The sequence below is a fragment of the Terrapene carolina genome, unplaced genomic scaffold, assembly GCF_002925995.2.
Source record: "Terrapene carolina triunguis isolate 2854851 unplaced genomic scaffold, T_m_triunguis-2.0 Scaffold172, whole genome shotgun sequence".
Taxonomy (NCBI): domain Eukaryota; kingdom Metazoa; phylum Chordata; order Testudines; family Emydidae; genus Terrapene; species Terrapene triunguis.
In genome coordinates, this window is record NW_020664523.1 from 1,129,224 (window position 1) to 1,150,750 (window position 21,527).

Consider the following 21,527-nt stretch of genomic DNA (forward strand, 5'->3'; position numbering starts at 1 on the left):
CAGCCCCCCCCCCCCCGCCCACCACTCTCCCCTGCTGGGGCAGGAGGCAGAAGCTTCGTCCTGCAGCAGCCAAGCTCCCTCCCTCCCCCGCTTCTTCCCCCAGCCGTGGTGCAGCCTGCTTTCCTGCCCCTCCTCCTCTCCTTCCCTGCGCCGGCACTTGCAAAGGGAGGGGGGAGAAATGGCAGCGTGCTCGCTGCTCTGCAAAAGCCCTGTGGCCATGCCGGAGCTCCAGCCAGCACGCGGCAGCCCGCGGCCCCTTGCTAAAGCCGGCTCTGGGTAAAGGAGGCAGAGAAGAGGTAGGGACGGGGCCTTGGGGAAGGGGGTGGAACAGGGCATATCTCTTCCAGCCCCCTGCCATGAGCCGCTCAGGGCAGGGGGCTGGGAGCGAGCACCCCCACGAGCTGAGCACCCCAGCCCTCTGCCCTGAACCCCCCCACACCCAGCCTTCTGCCCTGCACCTCCACACACACTCCAGCTCTCTGCCCTCCCCCCCAACACCCAGCCCTCTGCCCTGACCCACCCCACAACCCTAGCCCTCTGCCATGCACCTCCACACACCCCCAGCCCTCTGCCCTGACCTCTGAAGCCCCCCACACCCCCAGCCTTCTGCCCTGCACCTCCACACACCCCCAGCCCTCTGCCCTGACCTCTGAAGCCCCCCACACCCACCCTTCTGGGGTGTGGGGGGCATCAGAGGTCAGGCCCCACTCAGCCCGCTGCTGGCCTAGGTGAACAGAACGCCAGGCTGGCAGCGAGCTGAGCAGGCTGGTGGCGTAAGATCAGCATTTTAATTTAATTTTAATTGAAGCTTCTTAAATATTTTGAAAACCTTGTTTACTTTACATACAACAATAGTTTAGTTATATAATATATAGACTTAGAGAGAGAGACCTTCTAAAAAACGTTAAAATGTATTACCGGCACACGAAACCTTAAATTAAAGTAAATAAATGAAGACTCGGCACACCACTTCTGAAAGGTTGCCTACCCCTGATCTAAGGACAGGATGAACCATCTCCTGAGTCACCTTTGCTCTCACCCACTCTGTTAATTTCTCTCTCTCTCTGTCTGCTATTGATGTTCAAGCTCATTCCCATCACTCAGTCCCTTAATGAGAGGCTTTCTGGCTGCCCTCTTGGAGGTCTCTGTAGAGCAGCTGGGAAGGTGACTTGGTGCAAAAAAAAAAAAAAAAAAAGCCCTTTGGAAGCCTGTAGTTCTGTAGAAGAACTAGGAATGGCTCAGCCAGTATCCTGGCTTCAATGCCATCTGCTTCACAGGTCGTGCAAGAAAACTTGACAGACAACTATAGAATAACCTGCCATAACTGAAGTGCCTTCCTAGCCTTAGTGATTGGTTAATGCTGAGAAGCATGAGGGCTTACATCCTCATCATCGATATATGAAAATGTCTAAGGGTATGTCTACACTACGAAATTAGGTCGAATTTATAGAAGCCGGTTTTATAGATATCGGTTTTATACAGTCGATTGTGTGTGTCCCCACATAAAATGCTCTAAGTGCATTAATTCGGCGGACCACGTCCACAGTACCAAGGCTAGCGTCGACTTCCGGAGTGTTGCACTGTGGGTAGCTATCCCACAGTTCCCGCAGTCTCCGCCACCCATTGGAATTCTGGGTTGAGATCCCAATGCCTGAATGATGCAAAACAGTGTCGCAGGGGGTTCTGGGTACATGTCGTCAGGCACCTCCCCCTCCATCAGCGCAACGGCAGACAATCGATTCGCGCCTTTTTACCTGGGTTACCTGTGCAGACAACATACCATGCCAAGCATGGAGCCCGCTCAGCTCAGCTCACCGTCACCATATGTCCTCTGGGTGCCGGCAGACGTGGTACTGCATTGCTACACAGCAGCAGCTAATTGCCTTTTGGCAGTAAACGGTGCAGTATGACTGGTAGCCTTCATCGGCGATCTGGGTGCTGGCAGACGTGGGGCTGCATTGCACACAGCAGCAGCCCCTTGCCTTTTGGTAGAAGACGGTATATTACGATTGGTATCCATCGTCATCGTATTGCAGTGGCTGTCAATCATGGGCACCTGGGCAGACATGCTCAGTCCTAGCGAACTGTCTTGATGATGATGGCTATCAGTCGTAGTATGCTATTTTCTGCCAAGCGCCCAGTATTTTCTGCCAAGCACCCAGAAGATGCCGAGGGCTATCAGTCATGCTGCACCGTCGTCTGCCAGCTTAAGATGTAAAAAATAGATTTGTTCTGTATTCATTTGCTTCCCCCTCCCTCCGTGAAATCAACGGCCTGCTAAACCCAGGGTTTTGAGTTCAATCTTTGGGGGGGGCCATTCTGTGTGACAGTTGTTTGTGTTTCTCCCTGATGCACAGCCACCTTTGTTGATTTTAATTCCCTGTACCTGTACGCCATGTCATCACTCGCCCCTCCCTCCCTTCCTCCCTCCCTCCCCCGGTCCGTCAGATACTAGTTTCGCGCCTTTTTTCAGACCAGACGCCATAGCACTGGGATCATGGAGCCCGCTCAGATCACCGTGGCAATTATGAGCACTATGAACACCACGCGCATTGTCCTGCAGTATATGCAGAGCCAGGACATGCCAAAGCAAAACCAGGACCAGCCGAGGAGGCGATTGCAGCGCGGCGACGAGAGTGATGAGGAAATTGACATGGACATAGACCTCTCACAAGGCACAGGCCCCAGCAATGTGGAAATCATGGTGTTACTGGGGCAGGTTCATGCCGTGGAACGCCGATTCTGGGCCCGGGAAACAAGCACAGACTGGTGGGACCGCATCGTGCTGCAGATGTGGGACGATTCCCAGTGGCTGCGAAACTTTCGCATGCATAAGGGCACTTTCATGGAACCTTGTGACTTGCTTTCCCCTGCCCTGAAGTGCCAGAATAGCAGGATGAGAGCAGCGCTCACAGTTGAGAAGCGAGTGGCGATAGCCCTGTGGAAGCTTGCAACGCCAGACAGCTACCGGTCAGTCGGGAATCAATTTGGAGTGAGCAAATCTACTGTGGGGGCTGCTGTGATCCAAGTTGCCAGGGCACTGAAAGACCTGGTGATATCAAGGGTAGTGACTCTGGGAAACGTGCAGGCCATAGTGGATGGCTTTGCTGCAATGGGATTCCCAAACTGTGGTGGGGCGATAGACGGAACCCATATCCCTATCTTGTCACCGGAGCACCAAGCCACCGAGTACATAAACCGCAAGGGGTACTTTTCAATGCTGCTGCAAGCCCTGGTGGATCACAAGGGACGTTTCACCAACATCAACGTGGGATGGCCGGGAAAGGTACATGATGCTCGCGTCTTCAGGCACTCTGGTCTGTTTCGAAAGCTGGAGGAAGGGACTTTCTTCCCGGACCAGAAAATAACCGTTGGGGATGTTGAAATGCCTATCGTGATCCTTGGGGACCCAGCCTACCCCTTAATGCCATGGCTCATGAAGCCGTACACAGGCAGCCTGGACAGTAGTCAGGACCTGTTCAACTACAGGCTGAGCAAGTGCCGAATGGTGGTGGAATGTGCATTTGGACATTTAAAAGCGCGCCAGCGCAGCTTACTGACTCGCTCAGACCTCAGCGAAAAGAATATCCCCATTGTTATTGCTGCTTGCTGTGCGCTCCACAATATCTGTGAGAGTAAGGGGGAGACATTTATGGCGGGGTGAGAGGTTGAGGCAAATCGCCTGGCCACTGATTACGCGCAGCCAGACACCAGGGCGGTTAGAAGAGCACAGCAGGGCGCGGTGCGCATCAGAGAAGCTTTGAAAACAAGTTTTGTGACTGGCCAGGCTACGGTGTGAAATTTCTGTTTGTTTCTCCTTGATGAACCCTCCGCCCCCCCCACCCGGTTCACTCTACTTCCCTGTAAACCAACCACCCTACCCTCCCCTCCCCCCTTCGAGCACCGCTTGCAGAGGCAATAAAGTCATTGTTACTTCACATTCATGCATTCTTTATTAATTCATCACACAACTAGGGGGATAATTGCCAAGGTAGTCCGGGATGGGTGTGGGAGGAGGGAAGGAAAAAGACACACTGCAGTTTAAAACTTTAACTCTTATTGAAGGCCAGCCTTCTGATGCTCAGGCAATCATCTGGGGTGGAGTGACTGGGTGGCCGGAGGCCCCCCCACTGTGTTCTTGGGCGTCTGGGTGAGGAGGCTATGGAACTTGGGGAGGAGGGCTGTTGGTTACACAGGGGCTGTAGCGGCTGTCTCTGCTCCTGCTGCCTTTCCTGTAGCTCAACCATACGCTGGAGCATATCAGTTTGATGCTCCAGCAGCCGGAGCATCGACTCTTGCCTTCTGTCTGCAAGCTGACGCCACCTATCCTCTTCAGCCCGCCACTTGCTCTGTTCATCCCGCGATTCAGCCCGCCACCTCTCCTCTCATTCATACTGTGCTTTTCTGTAGTCTGACATTGACTGCCTCCACGCATTCTGCTGTGCTCTGTCAGCGTTGGAGGACATCTGGAGCTCCGTGAACATATCATCCCGCGTCCGCCGTTTTCTCCTTCCAATCTTCACTAGCCTCTGTGAAGGAGAAACATTTGCAGCTGGTGGAGGAGAAGGGAGAGGTGGTTAAAAAAGACACATTTTAGAGAACAATGGGTACACTCTTTCACATTAAATTTTCCTGTTCACATTACACAGCACGTGCTTTCGTTACAAGGTCGCATTTTTCCTCTTATATTGAGGGCCTGCCGGTTTGGTGTGAGAGATCACTCACGCAGTGCCAGGCAACAGAATTCGGCTTGCAGGCAGCCATGGTAAGCCACAGTCTTTTGGCTTTTTTAACCTTCTTAACAAGTGGGAATGGTTTCAAACAGCAGCGCCCTCATTTCCTATTTCAAGCACCCATTGGGTTGGCCATTTAAAATGGGTTTGCAATGTAAAAGGAGGGGCTGCGGTTTCCGGGTTAACATGTAGCACAAACCCAACTAACCCCCCTCCCCCCCCACACCCAATTCTCTGGGATGATCACTTCACCCTTCCCCCCACCGCATGGCTAACAGCGGGGAACATTTCTGTTCAGCAGAGCAGGAACGGGCACCTCTGAATGTCCCCTTAATAAAATCGCCCCATTTCAACCAGGTGACTGTGAATGATATCACTCTCCTGAGGATAACAAAGAGCGATAAGGAATGGATGTTGTCTGCATGCCAGCAAACACCGGGACCATACGGTGCCATGCTTTGTTATGCAATGATTCCAGACTACGTGCTACTGGCCTGGCGTGGTAAAGTGTCCTACCATGGCGGACGGGATAAGGCAGCCCTCCCCAGAAACCTTTTGCAAAGGCTTTGGGAGTACATGAAGGAGAGCTTTCTGGAGATGTCCCTGGAGGATTTCCGCTCCATCCCCATACACGTTAACAGACTTTTCCAGTAGCTGTACTGGCCGCGATTGCCAGGGCAAATTAATCATTAATCATTAAACACGCTTGCTTTTAAACCATGTGTAATATTTACAAAGGTACACTCACCAGAGGTCCCCTGTGTGCCCTCAGGGTCTGGGAGCACGGCTTGGGTGAGTTCAGGGGTTACTGGTTCCAGGTCCAGGGTGATAAACATATCCTGGCTGTTGGGGAAACCGGTTTCTCCGCTTCCTTGCTGCTGTGAGCTATCTACATTATCTCCATCCTCATCTTCCTCGTACCCTGAACCAGCTTCCCTGTGTGTTTCTCCAGTGAGGGAGTCATAGCACACGGTTGGGGTAGTGGTGGCTGCACCCCCTAGAATGGCATGCAGCTCCGCGTAGAAGCGGCATGTTTGCGGCTCTGCCCTGGACCTTCCGTTTGCTTCTCTGGCTTTGTGGTAGGCTTGCCTTAGTTCCTTAATTTTCACGCGGCACTGCTGTGCGTCCCTGTTATGGCCTCTGTCCTTCATGGCCTTGGAGACCTTTTCTAATATTTTGCCATTTCGTTTACTGCTATGGAGTTCAGCTAGCACTGATTCATCTCCCCATATGGCGAGCAGATCCTGTACCTCCCGTTCGGTCCATGATGGAGCTCTTTTGCGATCCTGGGACTCCATCACGGTTACCTGTGCTGATGAGCTCTGCGTGGTCACCTGTGCTCTACACGCTGAGCAAACAGGAAATGAAATTCAAACGTTCGCGGGGTTTTTCCTGTCTACCTGGTCAGTGCATCTGAGTTGAGAATGCTGTCCAGAGCGGTCACAATGAAGCACTGTGGGATAGCTCCCGGAGGCCAATAATGTTGAATTCCGTCCACACTACCCCAATTCCGACCCAATAAGGCCGATTTTATCGCTAATCCCCTCGTCGGAGGTGGAGTAAAGAAACCGGTTTAAAGGGCCCTTTAAGTCGAAAGAAAGGGCTTCGTCGTGTGAACGTGTCCAGGCTTAATTCGATTTAACGCTGCTAAAGTCGACCTAAACTCGTAGTGTAGACTAGGCCTCTGTCTCTTTCACTATGTATCTTGCCACTGCATGGGTGGTAAACTGCAGTGGGTTGACTATCACTCTGAGCCCCACACGAGGGTATAGGCCAGGCCTAGCACAGCACACAACTGCTTATGCCTGGGACTCCCAAGAAGTCCTGGCTGGGTGTGTCATGGATGTTAAATTACCTTGTTACTGCTTGGTGCTTCAATGGAAGGCAGCCTGCTAAAGAGCGAAGGGGAGCCTCTTTAGGCCTGGTCTATGCTACAAAATAAGACTGTGACCTGACCTAAACTAGAGTTAGGTTGACGTAAAGCAGCTTGCGTTGATCTATGTGCCCTACTACATGTACGTGCCCTACTACACTGACATAACTCAATCTCCACAAGCGGTGTAGGGCTTATGTCGATGTTATTAGGACGACACAGTGTCCCTGTAAACGCTGTGTTACTTCCATTGGGTGTTGGCTGTCATTCTTGTCAATTTCAGGGTTCTGTGCTGGAGCTGTGAAATTGACAAAGTCCACCTCACAGCTCAGGCTGTCACCCTGGGATGGATGGGGGGCTGCCCAGAGAGGAGCTGTGCGTGGAGTTGAGCGCCCAGGCTCTCAGCGCCCCTCCCACCCCCGCCGCCCCTCTTAAGAAGGTGGAAGCACTCCTGGTGAGGACATGCAACAATGACCGACGGAGGGTAGTGTGGATGTGAGCTGGGCTGTAATTTGACCTAGCATAGGCTAATTGATTTAAGTTTATAGTGTAGCCATGTTTTGTGTCCCAACACAACAGTTAGGTCTTTGGGTGACCAGGGAAGCCATTTTTTTAGAATAACAGGGAGGCGGGGGAAAGTCTGTGTTTGTTGGGCATGCAGGAGGGGTCTTCGTGGAGTTGTCCTTCCAGTGGTTGGAGAGAATCATAAATGCTATAAAACAAAATGCCCTGTCTGGATTGCAGTGAGATTCTAAATGAATGTGTCTCCCTTGAGTCATTCTCATGGCCGGTATCTCTCTGTCTGTGACAGATGAAACTGGAACCAGCATCCACCCCACGGTACTGGCAATGCTGAGGAAGCTGCAGGACGGGTATTTTGGTGGGGCGAGGTAAGCAAGAGCTTCTGTTCCCATAGCGTGTACCCACCGGCTGATGTGCTCCAAGGACCGTGTGAAGCAGGGTTTGCAGGAATGCTCCTGTGGCAAAGCATTGCCAGCCAGCTCTGATCTGAGGAGATGCAGTCTCAGCTTAATAAATGCCCAGCAATCTCCCCTCATGGTGACATGTTTGAGCATTCCTACTTGGTAGTAACCTTGTCCCTCATTCCCCCCTCTGGGTAATCCAAGGCCTTTAAAGCCCTAGGGGCAAAGTGGTTGGGTTTGGCATACCTTTCAGTTCAAAGAGAGGCCCTATTTTACCCTGTTCAGCTCGGGGCACGGTGGGGAGGAGGCGTGCTACTCCTACCCATGGGCAGAAGGGGTCCCAGAGAAGGGGATTTGAAGTGTTTTGCAACAGGAGGTGTTTTTACTAAACCTTCAGTTACAAAGTCTGTACAGGGACATAGACCAATGCATCAGCTGGGAACCTGCAAAGCACTGCGCAGTCTTGCTCCAGATCACAGTGCCATGACCTAACCCTACAAACCCTTATTCCCATTCCTAGTGTCCAATACTTTGATATTGCAGTGGTGGGCGTTTTATAAATAGCCGAGGTAGATATCATGGAACTGCATAGGGAAGGAAGTACTATGCATGGGGGTGAATAGCTTTGGGGGTTGGGTTTGTATACTGCAAAAAAGAAAAATTCTCTAAAAATTTCCCCGTTGGTCCCTGAGTGACCTACGGGACCTGCCCTCTGTTCTCACCCCATGTCTGGTCCCATAGTCCAGTTTTGGCCATGTCTAGGTGCTTTGTCCCCCTCTAGTGGCTGGATCAAAAAGGTGTATAAGTCTACTACAGTCATTGAGCTACCAGAGCTGGCTCTTAGCTCAGGCAGGAGAGGGCGGTACATCTAGGTACAGAGGTCCCAAGTTTCACCCCTACCGCCAAGAACCCACCAAGAGGCATTACGTTACCTGGTTCATGCTTATTTGCAAGGTGATTTCAGGTAGACTCTCAGGCATTCCTCCCTCTTTCTGAAGTTCCAAGCTGGAGGGGGTGGCTGTGGCCGAAGTGCTGCCTTAGCAGTGTGCCATGTAATAGAGGTTTAAAGAGACATTCGCACTCTTAGCTGGAAAGAGAAAGAGGTTCTAACTCTGCATCTGCTTTTGTGTAGTGTTCTGACCTCCCAATAACTCTGTCCATCAATCTCTGTCCCATTCTGCTTTGGTGGCTGTGGATATCTTTCCCCAGTGGCCTTTCTTCTGACTCTCCCTCTCCCGCCCCTGAATTTCTAAGCAGAAGTCAGCATGGCTCCCTATGCTTGTTTGCATCCCCCTTGCTTAGCTGGGTCACTGTCGGACGCAAAAGAAACATGCAGTGCTGGATGGGTTTTCGTTTATTGCTTCTCCAGGCCTGCAGGCGCTCCTGATAAAGGTTAAAACCATTAAAGGTTTGGCCCTTAAGAGATCTAAGGTCAAATCACACTTGATGATGGTCACAATATTGCACAATATCCCCATTGAGGGCTGTAGCGGTCTAGGGCTCACTGAGCAGTCTGACGTTCCAGCCAGTAGCGGGCAGTGCGTGTGGACACATGTTAGCCAGTACACTACAGTTCCATTGGCCCCATTGGGTCCTCAGCCTGATGCAAAGCTAGCAGAACAAGCCCATGGTACTTCTGATCTGACCTCTCCTCTCTGTCTTGCCCAGGACCCAAACGGGTAAGCTGTCTGAGTTCCTGACAACTTCATGTTGCACACACCTCAGCTTCATGGATCCCGGGCCAGAGGGTAAGCTCTATGCTGATGATTACGGGCTCAGCATTGACAGCTACAGTGAGCTCAATCCCGAGGAGTGGCTGCATGGCTTTCAATTAGCGGATGATGGTAAGGAGGAAGGGGTTGGTGACCTTGATGCGCTGGAATAGGCTGTGCTCAGGAGTGCCATGCTTATCAATAAACCAATTAACTCTGAGGCTCTCAGCAGGGAGCCTCAGTAACTTTAGTGTACTTGGATTTCCACCTTGGTTTTGTTCTCCCTTGATCCCTCCACCAATTAACCATGTCTCTCTAACATGACTGTGGTGTTAGGAGGATTGAGGGCTAGGTGGATCACTGGCCTGGACATTGAGTCTCTGCTTTTGTGGGTGTGGCAGGCAAAAGCCAAGTACAAGGGGAGGAAGTTCTGATTGGAAGCTAAGGAATTTGACTCTCTGCTTTAGGCCCAGTGCCGGGAAAATACAGAGGGTGACGTTGCACATTAGCATCTGTATTGGAAAGAACCTGGAAAGGACCTGTTTAAAATCCTGGGATATCTTTAGGAAGAGATGGTACATTAAATAGTCTGGAAGGAAGGCTTTAAGAACTGATGAAAGTGAACGTTTTCTAGCTCCATGTGGAGTCCAAGGTGTTAGTTTTATGGGAAAATTTGTAAGACTTTAGGTCTTAAGTACTTTGCTGAGTCAGGGCTCTGGTCTCTTGGGCCGTATGTCCTGATATGGAGCCAGGCGAGAGCAATCTGTTGCCCTGTTACAGAAAATACCACCACCCTCCCGGCCCTAAAGGCAAAGGGTGTCCTGTTCTTCCTCCCAGGTTGGGCCAGTGTAGCTGGCTGAGGTTGGTTGTTTCCTCTCCCGTGATGTTGTCTTTGATCTCCTGTTTGCAAAGATCTCTCATAACCAAGTGTCTGTCCCAATCCCATTCCTTAACTCTCCTCTATTCTCTCGACTCATCCGCTAACCCATTTAGACCATTAACTGCCTGTAACCAGCTTGCTATTGCATCTCCACCCTCACTCCCAGATAGCTGGTATCCCTGCTCTGGACTTGGCATAGGGTTTTCCTTGTAAGTTCTCCTTTTGCATTTTTTTGGCGCACATGCTGCTAATCTAGATTTCCTTTTGCTGTGATGCCTGCATCTTATAGGCAAGGTGCCTGTGTCTGTGCCTGTATGCAGCAGCTGTAGGCTTAAGTTGTAGCCTCTGCTCTGGCCAAATGTGCTCTTTTAACTGGAACCTCTTGAGGCAGCAGAAAAGAAGAGTGCTCCTGAAGCTTCCCAGATATCAAGGCTACAGTCCAGATGCCTTCTGCAGCATCTCATAGCCCCACATAAGATGATTGATAATCCCCTGCACTGTATCTCTGAGTGGCGGCTCTGCTTATGGCTATTGCAAAGAGCCCCTGTCTGAAAGCCCATACAGATGCTTGCTAGCTAGGGTGCTAGGGAAGTGCCCCATTCAGACCTGAACACAGGGCAGATGCTGAAACACCTCTGCCTGTATGGACGCCCAGACCCCAATACTGGCTAGACTGTTTGTACAGGAAATCGAATGAAGGTGTGTGTGCTCTAGAGTAACTGTTCACATGAAAGCTGTATGGCCATGCTCATGCACAGTTGAAGCAAGGGTGTTCCAGCATGACCTTTGCATGAAACTGTCATGGCCTTCATCCTGACGGCATTGCATTTACATAGAATCCATCTATATTATGTTATACTATAAATGTTCTCCTGCAGGAGGCAGAGTGCTGCAATTCATTCATGTGCACTATACTGGAAATCTGTATGGTGTTCTCCATGTTGCATGGCTAATAACTGACTTTGGTACTGCATGGACTAGCAATCTGTCACTCCTCATCTGCAAAGACCCAGACCCTGCCATCCACAGATGTTCAATTGCTGCCGCAGAGAGCGAGAGAGAGCACGGCTGCATGCATGTGACTGTGTAGGCAAGTGATGTAAATCACACTACAGGCTCACTTCACTGTGGCTTGAGTGTGTCGAAAACATCTGAGGTGAACTCTTGAGAGAGCCCTATCAGCAATGTGCTTCCATGTGAGGCAATGCACAAGTTGTCTTTGTGTTGCAGCCTCTCGGCCCGCTGTGCAACGCAATAAGGCTTTGATGCGGTACTGGTTCTGCTAACAGTGTGGTGGTAATGCCAGGGTGGGGGAGGTGTTCAGCTAGCCATCATAGAAGGCGTAGGACAGGCCAGGAGTCTAAGTGCATATAAGCCCTTTCCACTCCACACCAGACTTGTTTGATATCTTGGTTACTGCTAATCCTGGGCTGTGGGCAGGCAGCAAGGAGATCATGGATCCAGCAGTTGCCAGGGCTATTTGGGTTTTGACTCCAGGCGGGAGATGGTAGAGTGCAGAGCTAGTGGAATAGAAAAGAGGTGGATGAAGGGAAGGGGGTTTCCATTCTCACCTGTGATGGCTTGGAGGCAAACTTTGTCTAATGGTTCTCGATTATGTATTAGAAATAATTTATTCATAATAAGAAATAGCATTTTGTGTCCCATCAGGGCCCTTCTGTGCTGAGTCTCGCACAACTAGGAAGAGACAGTCCCTGCTCAGAAGAACTCAGTCTGGGTGCAGAGAAGTAGTAACAAGGGGATGTATCAAACCAATGGGAAACGTCAAGGCTGGGGGCCACGGGGCCCAGCAGACTTGCTTTGTGTGAGTCTTGCAGGGTTTGAGTTCATTTATTTTAATATAAAGAAAGGAGATATGAATGATATTGGTGACCCCCGGCAGGAGCCTAATGAATGCAGCGCTCTGTTCACCAAGAGCCAGGCTGGAGAAGCGTATGAAGTGGAACCAAGGAGCATGGTCATGACTGTACTTAACCCCACTGTGATCTCAGTAACTCTACATGTGCTGTTCCCTGGAGCAGCTAGGGTTGAATTATGCTGGCTGCTTGAGATGTGCTGAATTGATTTAATGTGGTGTTGTCTTTTAAATGGATACTGCTCTTGCTTTTAGAAACAGCATAAAAGTATGCACCTGAAATACTTGGGCTAACCCAGTGAAAGGCGCCATCTCATTTCCCAGATGATGGATAAACTAGGCTTCCTTTGGGTTCTCACTAGGATCACATGCAGCCAGGGGAGGGGGCTGGCGAAGCCCAGATTGATTTAGTTGAGGGATTTCACTTTGGTATGTGTGTGTGCTACAGTTGACTGCCCTGCCCCGCATCAGAAAGGAGAACAGCAGCAGGACCAAAGGGACAGATAGCACTGCTGGAGTTGGAGGTTGGGTTTCTGAGGACTGGATTGATGGCAGGCATTGCAAGGTGTGGAGTGGAGGAACTAGGAACCATGTCCGATACAGGAACTGCTCTCCGAGGCTGCTGTTGGTGCTGTACCTATGTCTGCCTAGTGAGCGAGCCAGGCATGCTGTTGCTGCATCGTGTAGAGAGACTGCGCCTTCTCCCGTTGCCTCCAGTGTGCTGGTAACGTGGAGTTCTCCCACAACAAGGAAAACCCAGGGGAGCTTAGGCATAAAGTGACTAAATCCCTCTCTTCTGCCTGCTCTTCCAGCTGACGTTTGTGATGAAGTGGCTCAGTATTTAGATCACCTTTTGGAGCACACAGCTCCCAAGGCTGCCCAGAAGGGAGGGCTGCATCGCTTCCGAGCCGCAGTGCACACCACTCGTGACCTCATGTCCCTGGTGTCCCAGGCCAAAGAGCTGCACGTACAGAGTGAGTAACACACCAGGCGCTGTCCCCGGGGAGCAGCCATGTGGCTGGGGTCATGCATGGACTCTTCCTCTCTGCAGAGCCAAGCTCTAGGCCCCAGGTGACTCACTGGGAGGTGGGGTGCCTCCACCACCAATGGAGGTATTCCCACCCCTTGCTCTGGGGCAGGTTGGCACGACAGGCAGCCTCTGGAGCAGCAGGGGTGGCATTTCAGGCACGAGGTATGTTGAGGAGTGGTGTGGCATGGCAGGCCCTGGGAGAGCCAGCCCTTAGAGAGGGTCAGTACCACGGTGAATCTTTCCTCCCTGGTGTCCCTGGAAGTGAAGATTCTAGCCCAGCCTGTACTACAGCACAGCTGTGAAGAAGTGAAACTCTCCCTGGGGCTCCCTTCCCAGCCCCCCAGAGCTTTCCCTAGGCCAATGGCTGCAGGCTTCACAGCCTTGTTGATTATGGAGGGAACACCAAGACCCACAAGGGGTGGTGAGGGGGGCGAAGTAGCCCAGGTGGTAGTGCTGGCCCTGGCTCCTCTGCTGAGCAGTCACTGAGACCTCTCCCCACAAGGAGGGGCAGCTCAGATGTGTGCTAGCGTGGTCCAGTGGATACCTGCCTTCCAGTCCTGACTCTGACACTGACTTCCTCTGTGGCCTTGGTCAGAATACTTACCCTTCCTCGTTATTCTCCCCAGATTAGAGGGGGAAGTGACTGTTCCCCGTCTCACGGCAGATCTGGCTGTTGGCATTTCTGTAGCTCGTTATATCTATTCACCAAGTGTTAGTGTCTGACAGAAGCATGGGCAGGGGAGGTGGCAAAGGAGCTCTGGGACTCAGGGTGAGCAAAGGGCACTGAGCAGCAGGGAAGAGGTGATGTAATGGCGCGGGGGGGGGAGGTGAATGAGAGGTGAGCAGGCAGGATGGATTCAGAGTTAGAAATGGGACAGCTGCATTTTCCAATCTTTCCCCCGTGTTCCATTGGCTCCCTCCATCGCCATGCTGTGCAGCCTGGTGTCTGTCATGCAGCCCCACTGATGTAGCATAGTTTAATTTTAGCTGGGAAGCTATTGGCTTTACCTGGCTTCCTGAGAAGCCCAGGGCATTGGGCCAACCTCTACCATATCTGTGTCTATGTAAGTCATAGGGCTGAAGCTGTGAGCTAGTTAAAGATGTGTACACGGGAGGAGCCTGAACAGCCAGAGCAACACTGTCCAAGTGAGTGTGGAGCACGGTACCTGAGCTTTGAGTTCTCCTGTAGCAGTGACTTTCTCTGTCCGTTAGCGTTACAGGGCTGGTTGTTGTTATGTATGGCTGAGACAGGAAGGATGTTCGCAGCCTGGTGCCTCCTGTGGCAGGGTGATCAGTGCCTGCAACAGACACTCATGAACAGGCCACAAGGAGCAATCCTGCCTTGGCTGGGGCAAACCCAAATTTCACGTGGGGAGCCAAAGGTCTTTGCCACTTTTTGGCTTGTTCAGAAAGTTCTCACCCTGAAATGGCAGTGCTCCTATGGCACATTCTGGAGTTCTCACGCTGCAGAAGTGCAGGGGTAGTGCATGGATGACACCAGCATACAAACAGCATGGCGGAGCTGTGCAAGACACTGGAATCGTGCATAGAAATGCTTGTGACAAAGTTCCTCCTCTATCTTGGTGGGTCCTGCGCTTATTGGCGGATTTTCTTGCCTCAGAGATTCACCATGTGGGTTGGGGAACAGCCCAGAGACCTTCCCCTCTGGAAGAACCCACAGTCCAGGTCAATTGGGAGGTTTGGGGGGAACCCGGGCCCGCCCTCTACTCCAGATTCCAGCCCAGGGCCCTGTGGACTGCAGCTGTCTATAGTGCCTCCTGTAACAGCTGCATGACAGCTACAACTCCCTGGGCTACTTCCCCATGGCCTCCTCCAAACACCTTCCTTATTCTCACCACAGGACCTTCCTCCTGGTGTCTGATAACGCTTGTGCTCCTCCGTCCTCCAGCAGCACACCCTCTTTGTGCCTCTTGCTCCCAGCTCCTCACACTCTCACCACAAACTGAAGTGAGCTCCTTTTAAAACCCAGGTGCCCTGATTAGCCTGCCTTAATTGATTCTAGCAGCTTCTTAATTGGCTCCAGGTGTCCTAATTAGCCTGCCTTAACTAGTTCTAGCAGGTTCCTGATTACTCTAGTGCAGCCCCTGCTCTGGTCACTCAGGGAACAGAAAACTACTCCTCCAATGACCAGTATATTTGCCCTCTACCAGACTCCTGTACCCCACTGGTCTGGGTCTGTACATATCCCTCCCCCCTGCTCAACGCCAAGGGGTTGGGCAGCTTGGGACACCAGACAGTGCACACGTGACAAGCCATCAGCATTGCCATGACGGCTCCCTGCTCTGTGTTGCACACAGAACTGGAAAGGTTGGAGGGATAAGAACCATCTGGTCACCCTTGTGTTCTTCTCCTTGTTCCGCTGCATCCATTGAAGAGGGGCATGGTCGGTCACGAGGACAAATCTGCGCCTGAGCAGGTAGTAGCGCAATGTTTCCATGGCCCATTTTACAGCGAGGCATTCTCTTTCCACCACTGCATATTTTTGTTCCCTTGGAAGGAGTTTCCGACTGAGGTATAGAATTGGGTGTTCCTCCTCCCCGACCATCTGTGATAGAAAGGCCCCCAACCCTACTTCCGATGCATCCGTCTGCAGGATAAACTCCTTGGTGAAATCGGGCTATCAGTACGGGGTTACTGCAGAGGGCAGTTCGTAGGTCTGTGAATGCTTCCTCTGCTGCATCAGACCATCTCACCAGATCAGGTCCACGGGCTTTCACTAGGTCTGTCAGGGGGCTTGCCCTCGTGGCAAAATGGGGGATAAATCATCGGTAATACCCCACCACACCTAGAAACGCCCGGACTTGTTTCTTGCGACTTGGTCGGGGCCAATTTTGGATGGCCTCTAACTTGCTCACTTGGGGTTTTACCAGACCTTTTCCCACAATGTAGCCAAGATATTTGGCCTCTGTAAACCCTACAGTGCACTTGGCAGGGTTTGCTGTAAGGCCAGCTTGCCTGAAGGTATCTAGGACTGCCTCCACCTTCTCCAGGTGGGTTTCCCAGTCTGGGGTATGAATGACCACATCGTCCAAGTAGGCAGCAGCATAACTGTTATGTGGGCGTAATAGCTTGTCCATGAGGCGCTGGAAGGTAGCTGGGGCCCCATGTAGTCCAAAAGGGAGGACAGTATATTGAAAAAGACCCTCTGGTGTAGAGAACGCAGTCTTTTCCTTTGCGTCTTCTGCAAGGGGAATCTGCCAGTACCCCTTTGTCAAGTCTAGGGTAGTCAAGTACCGGGCATTACCCAGACGGTCCACTAGCTCATCTATGCGAGGTATGGGGTACGCGTTGAACTGGGATACTTCGTTTAGTCGCTGGAAGTCGTTGCAAAATCTTGTGGTGCCATCAGGTTTGGGCACCAGCACGATTGGGCTGGACCACTGACTGTGGGATTCTTCGATGATCCCCAACTCCAGCATTTTTTTTACTTCTGCTTTTATTTCCTCCCTTTTTGCCGCTGGCACCCGATAGGGCCTCATTGTTACTCTGGCCCCAGGGTTCGTGACAATGTGGTGATATGTCTCGGTTGTTCGACCCAGTTTTGTCGAGAACACATCTTGGTTCCGGAAGATCATCTCAGACACCTCATTCTTCTGGTCTGGTGTTAAATCGGGAGACACTCTCACCTGTTTGGAAGGCTTGTTTTCCTGGGTTTGGTCTTTTTGGACCGTTGTTCATGCCTCTTGTGCACGCCAGGGTTTCAGAAGGTTAACGTGATAAATCTGTTCTTGTTTTCTGCATCCTGGCTGCCACACCTTGTAGGTTACTTCCCCCACGGGTTCAATCACCTCATAGGGCCCCTGGCATTGGGCCAGAAGCTTGCTTTCTGCCGTGGGTACCAACACCATAACCCGATCCCCTGGTTGGAACAGTCGCACTTTTGCCTGGCAATTGTAATGGGTTCGCTGGGCCTCCTGTGCCTTCTCCAAATGTTCCCGTACAATAGGGGTAACCCGGGCTATCCGGTCTCGCATCTGCATTAAATGCTCTATTATATTTCTCCCCTCATTGGGTTCCTCTTCCCAGATCTCTTTGGCGATATCTAGTATGCCACGGGGGTGACGCCCGTATAATAACTCGACGGGGGAAAACCCAGTTGAGGCCTGAGGTACCTCCCGGATAGCGAACATAAGGTATGGTAGTAGGGTGTCCCAATCCTTCCCATCCCAACTTACCACCTTCCTTATCATAGCCTTGAGGGTTCGGTTAAACCTTTCTACCAACCCATCAGTCTGCGGATGGTAGACCAAAGTTCTCAGGGTATGTATATGGAGCAGCGTACAGAGGTCCCTCATTAGCTTCGACATAAATGGGGTTCCTTGGTTGGTTAAGATCTCCTTCAGTAGCCCCATTCGGGCAAAGTTCCCCACCAGCTCTTTGGCTATAGTTTTAGAGGCCGTGTTCCGCAGGGGGACGGCTTCTGGGTAGCGAGTAGCATAGTCCAAAACAACAAGTATATATTGGTGGCCCCGAGCCGTCTTCTCCAGGGGTCCCACTAGGTCGGTGCCCTCAAGTGGGGACGGGGACTGTGCAGCTGACACTCCAGGCAGGAGGCACAGTATCTCCCCACTTCTTCATGTACTCCAGGCCAGAAGAACCATTGTAGGACTCGTGCCAGGGTCTTCTCTACCCCCAAATGCCCCCCAAAAAGATGACTATGAGCAAGACTTAATACAGCGTTCTGGTGTTTGAGGTACTAGAATCTGCTCTACCTTCTGCCCCTGTACTGGTGCAACCCAGTATAAGAGATCCTTCTTCATTATGAAGTAGGGTCCTGGTCCCTGGGTTTTCCCTTCCATGGGGACCCCCATCTATTTCAGTCACCTCCTTCCTAATGTTGTCATACCTTGGGTCTTCTGCCTGGCCTCGTCCAAAATTTCCTCTCCCGGGGCTAATCTGCCCAAGATCTAGGGGCCCAGTCTCTGTTGCCTCTACTGGTTCAGAAGCATTAGGGTGGGGGTCAGACTCAGGTGCTTCTCCCTCCTGCGTGGCCTCCTTTTCAGCTGCGCGGGTCCGCCTACCTACAAGAGCGACCCTCTGGCTTTGGGTCAGTATTCGGGTTCCCAAGGCCTTAGCTGCTCTTCTTTCCCTTTTTGTCTTTCTACCCTGTCTGGGAGTGGAGAACAAATCTGGGGATATTTCAGAGAAGATTAGGGGTTGACAGTCTGCTGTGGATGCCTCACCAATTTTAGGGTCCCCATCTTTCTCCAATCCCCCTACTGGGAGTAAGTTTCCAAACCCTGGGAAGTCCCTCCCTATGAGCACCGGGTATGGGAGTTTAGGGACTACACCTGCTGCTACCTCAGTAGTGTTCCCTTGGATCTCGATTTTTAGTGGGATGGTGGGGTAGTAACTAACTGTCCCATGGACACATGTTATCCCCGTACGTTTAGCCTGTAGCAGCTGACTACGCTTCACGAGCTTCCCTGAGATAAGCGTGATAGCACTCCCCGAATCAACCAGTGCCGTGGTCCCTACCCCATTTAGTTTCACTGGTCTGGTATACATATGTGGGGTTAGTGAGACCCCCACAAGGTGGATTAGGGAGCATGGATCTGCCCAGTTCCCCAGGTTACACTGCATAGGCTTCTCAGCATTGGGACACTGTGCAGCTATGTGTCCCCACTCCCCGCAGGCATAACATCTGTATGGAGCCCTAGGCGTTCCCCGGTCTCTTGGTTTGGGCAGTCTAACATCACGATCCTCTTCTCCCTCAGTGCTCTGACTCTTTGTGGCCTCTGATGGGCCTTCAGCCTCTCTCTTTTTCCACCTGGGCCCTCCTGGTGGCCCAGTCACCCAAACTTTAGGGCTTGGTGCTGCTAGTTTACCCCGAGGTGCCTCTTCCTTAACTGGTCGGGTCAGCTCCCTCGCTGTCCTTCGCCTCTCTATCAGGGTGACAACCTCGTCATAGGTGGAGGGTTCGTTCTGGCTTACCCAGGCACGAAGGTCTGGTGGTAGTCCCCTCATGTATCGGTCCATGACCAGAACCGCTAGTATCTCTTCCGGACTCCAGGACTCTGTTTGCAACCACTTTCGTGCGAGATGGATGAGGTCATACAATTGGGACTGCGGGGTTTTGTCTTCCTGGTACCTCCAACCGTGATACTGCTGGGCCCGCACTGCTGTCGTTACCCCAGATCTGGCCAGGATCTCTGCTTTCAGCTGGGGATAGTCTGCCGCAGCCTCTTCAGGCAGATCATGGTAGGCCTTCTGGGCCTCCCCACACAGGAATGGGGCAAGGATGCCAGACCACTGATCTCGAGGCCAGGCCTCCCATAGGGCTGTCCTCTCAAAGGCCAGAAGGTATGCCTCTACATCATCCTCCCGTGTCATTTTCTGTAGCCAATGGCTGGCCCGCATGAGCCGCGTCCCATCATGGCCACGATTCAGCTCTGTAAGGGACTTTACCTGATTTACCAGTTCCCGCAACATAGCTCGGACTTGAGCAGCCTGGTCCATCAGCAGGCAATTAGTCTCTTGCTGCAGCCACACTGCCTCCTGCTGGGCGGCTGCCTGGACACAGGTAGCCTCCTGCTGGGCCGCCGTAGCTTGTATCAGTGCCCGCACTACGTCATCCATTGTGGTGGGGGGAAAAAAAAAAACCCTCTCCCTTTTTTTTGTGTGTGTGGGTTTTTTTCTTTAAATCACTCTCCTTCTTCCGCTGCGCTGTGCACCCCAAGATTCCACCCCTGACGCCAGTGTGACAAAGTTCCTCCTCTATCTTGGTGGGTCCTGCGCTTATTGGCGGATTTTCTTGCCTCAGAGATTCATCATGTGGGTTGGGGAACAGCCCAGAGACCTTCCCCTCTAGAAGAACCCACAGTCCAGGTCAATTGGGAGGTTTGGGGGGAACCCAGGCCCGCCCTCTACTCCGGGTTCCAGCCCAGGGCCCTGTGGACTGCAGCTGTCTATAGTGCCTCCTGTAACAGCTGCATAACAGCTACAACTCCCTGTGCTATTTCCCCATAGCCTCCTCCAAACACCTTCCTTATTCTCACCACAGGACCTTCCTCCTGGTGTCTGATAACGCTTGTGCTCCTCAGTCCTCCAGCAGCACACCCTCTCACTCTCGGCTCCATGTGCCTCTTGCTTCCAGTTCCTCACACTCTCACCACAAACTGAAGTGAGCTCCTTTTAAAACCCAGGTGCCCTGATTAGCCTGCCTTAATTGATTCTAGCAGCTTCTTCTTAATTGGCTCCAGGTGTCCTAATTAGCCTGCCTGCCTTAACTAGTTCTAGCAGGTTCCTGATTACTTTAGTGCAGCCCCTGCTCTGGTCACTCAGGGAACAGAAAACCTGTCTGACCTGGGATTGATAGATCACTCTCCTGTAGCCCTCTGGCCTGGAGGGAGGAAGGGGGCTGCTCCTCCTCTTTCTCTGCTACCTGCTTGCTGGCTGGCTGCTAGACCCACCCACACCCTTGGTTGCTGCTGCTCCAGCTACAGCCCCTTGGGGGGGGGGCCTGCTGGCCCACTCCCCAGAGGAGGGGAGGGAGAGACCCCAGCCATTGCTCCTGCTGCTGGGGATGCCACCACCATTGACCACCACCTGAGAAGGGTCTTTCTTGCTGGCCACCAGACTGCCACCTGGAGCTGCTGCGTTTGCTGCTGGGGAGCTGCTGGAGCCCTGAGGAGGAGAAGAGGACCATCTGCCAGTGGGGAGGCACGTAGGAATTCTACAGACCACCGTGGAGAGGGCCCTCCTGGACTGAGTAACTTTTGAACTGTGCTCTTGTGGTGGGGATCTAGACTGTGTTTGTGGGGACACAGGAGGTGTGGCGTAGAGCCTGCCCCCTGGTCCATCTGTGTCCCCCCCCCCCCCCCTCCCCACCACCACCATCATCATTGCCCCCTCCACCACCCCCACTGGCTACTTACCATCTACCTTGAGCTCCTGCCTCTGGGATTTCAGCTGCTCACCTAGGCTTGCTACGCCCTGTTGCCACCATTGGGCCTGATACAGCAGCCAGCTTCCAAAGACTTTCTTTTTGTTACAAACGCACGTGGGTGCACGTACCCCGCCTTTTGGACTGACCCCCTCCCCCCTGCAGCAAGCCCCCAGCTTTGCCCCTGCTGCCTACCCATTTGCCCCTGGCTGCCTTTTGCCCCTCCCCCTTGCCCCAGCCCCTCGCTAGCTCCAGTTTGTTTGCCTGCCCCGCCCTTTTCCTCTGCAGCCTTTGTTTGACCCGCCCCAGCCTCTGAAGCTAGCCCCGTGGTTCCTCTGCCCCATTTCCCGCCTGGTTGCTCCTTCCCACTGCGGTCCCCTTGCCCTGATTAGCCCCTCCCCTCGTGCGCCCATGTCCCCTCCTATGCGCTTGTACCCCTCCCTGTTTTAGTTTGATTCTGTCTCACTGCACCCCCCAATGCTGTTCTATCCTCCCTTCCTTGGTGCAACAAGAGGAGCCGGAAACCTTCCCTGAGTCGGTGACTGACCCCTAGCCCTTGATAGCCCCCCCCCCCCCCCCCCCCCCCCCCCCCCCCCC

The 21,527-nt window shown here is 52.5% G+C and overlaps 1 protein-coding gene across 3 annotated transcripts in view; it reads left to right on the plus strand.

Moving 5' to 3' along the window:
• Positions 1–21,527, plus strand: part of PHKA1 (phosphorylase kinase regulatory subunit alpha 1) — an 88,692-nt gene that overhangs the window by 38,186 nt on the left and 28,979 nt on the right. For all 3 annotated transcript variants that reach the window (XM_024199347.1, XM_024199390.1, XM_024199382.2), the window contains exons 17-19: positions 7,418–7,496; positions 9,198–9,373; positions 12,807–12,968. In XM_024199347.1, the coding sequence (XP_024055115.1) occupies positions 7,418–7,496; positions 9,198–9,373; positions 12,807–12,968 (417 nt within the window). The remainder of the gene's footprint in view (positions 1–7,417; positions 7,497–9,197; positions 9,374–12,806; positions 12,969–21,527) is intronic.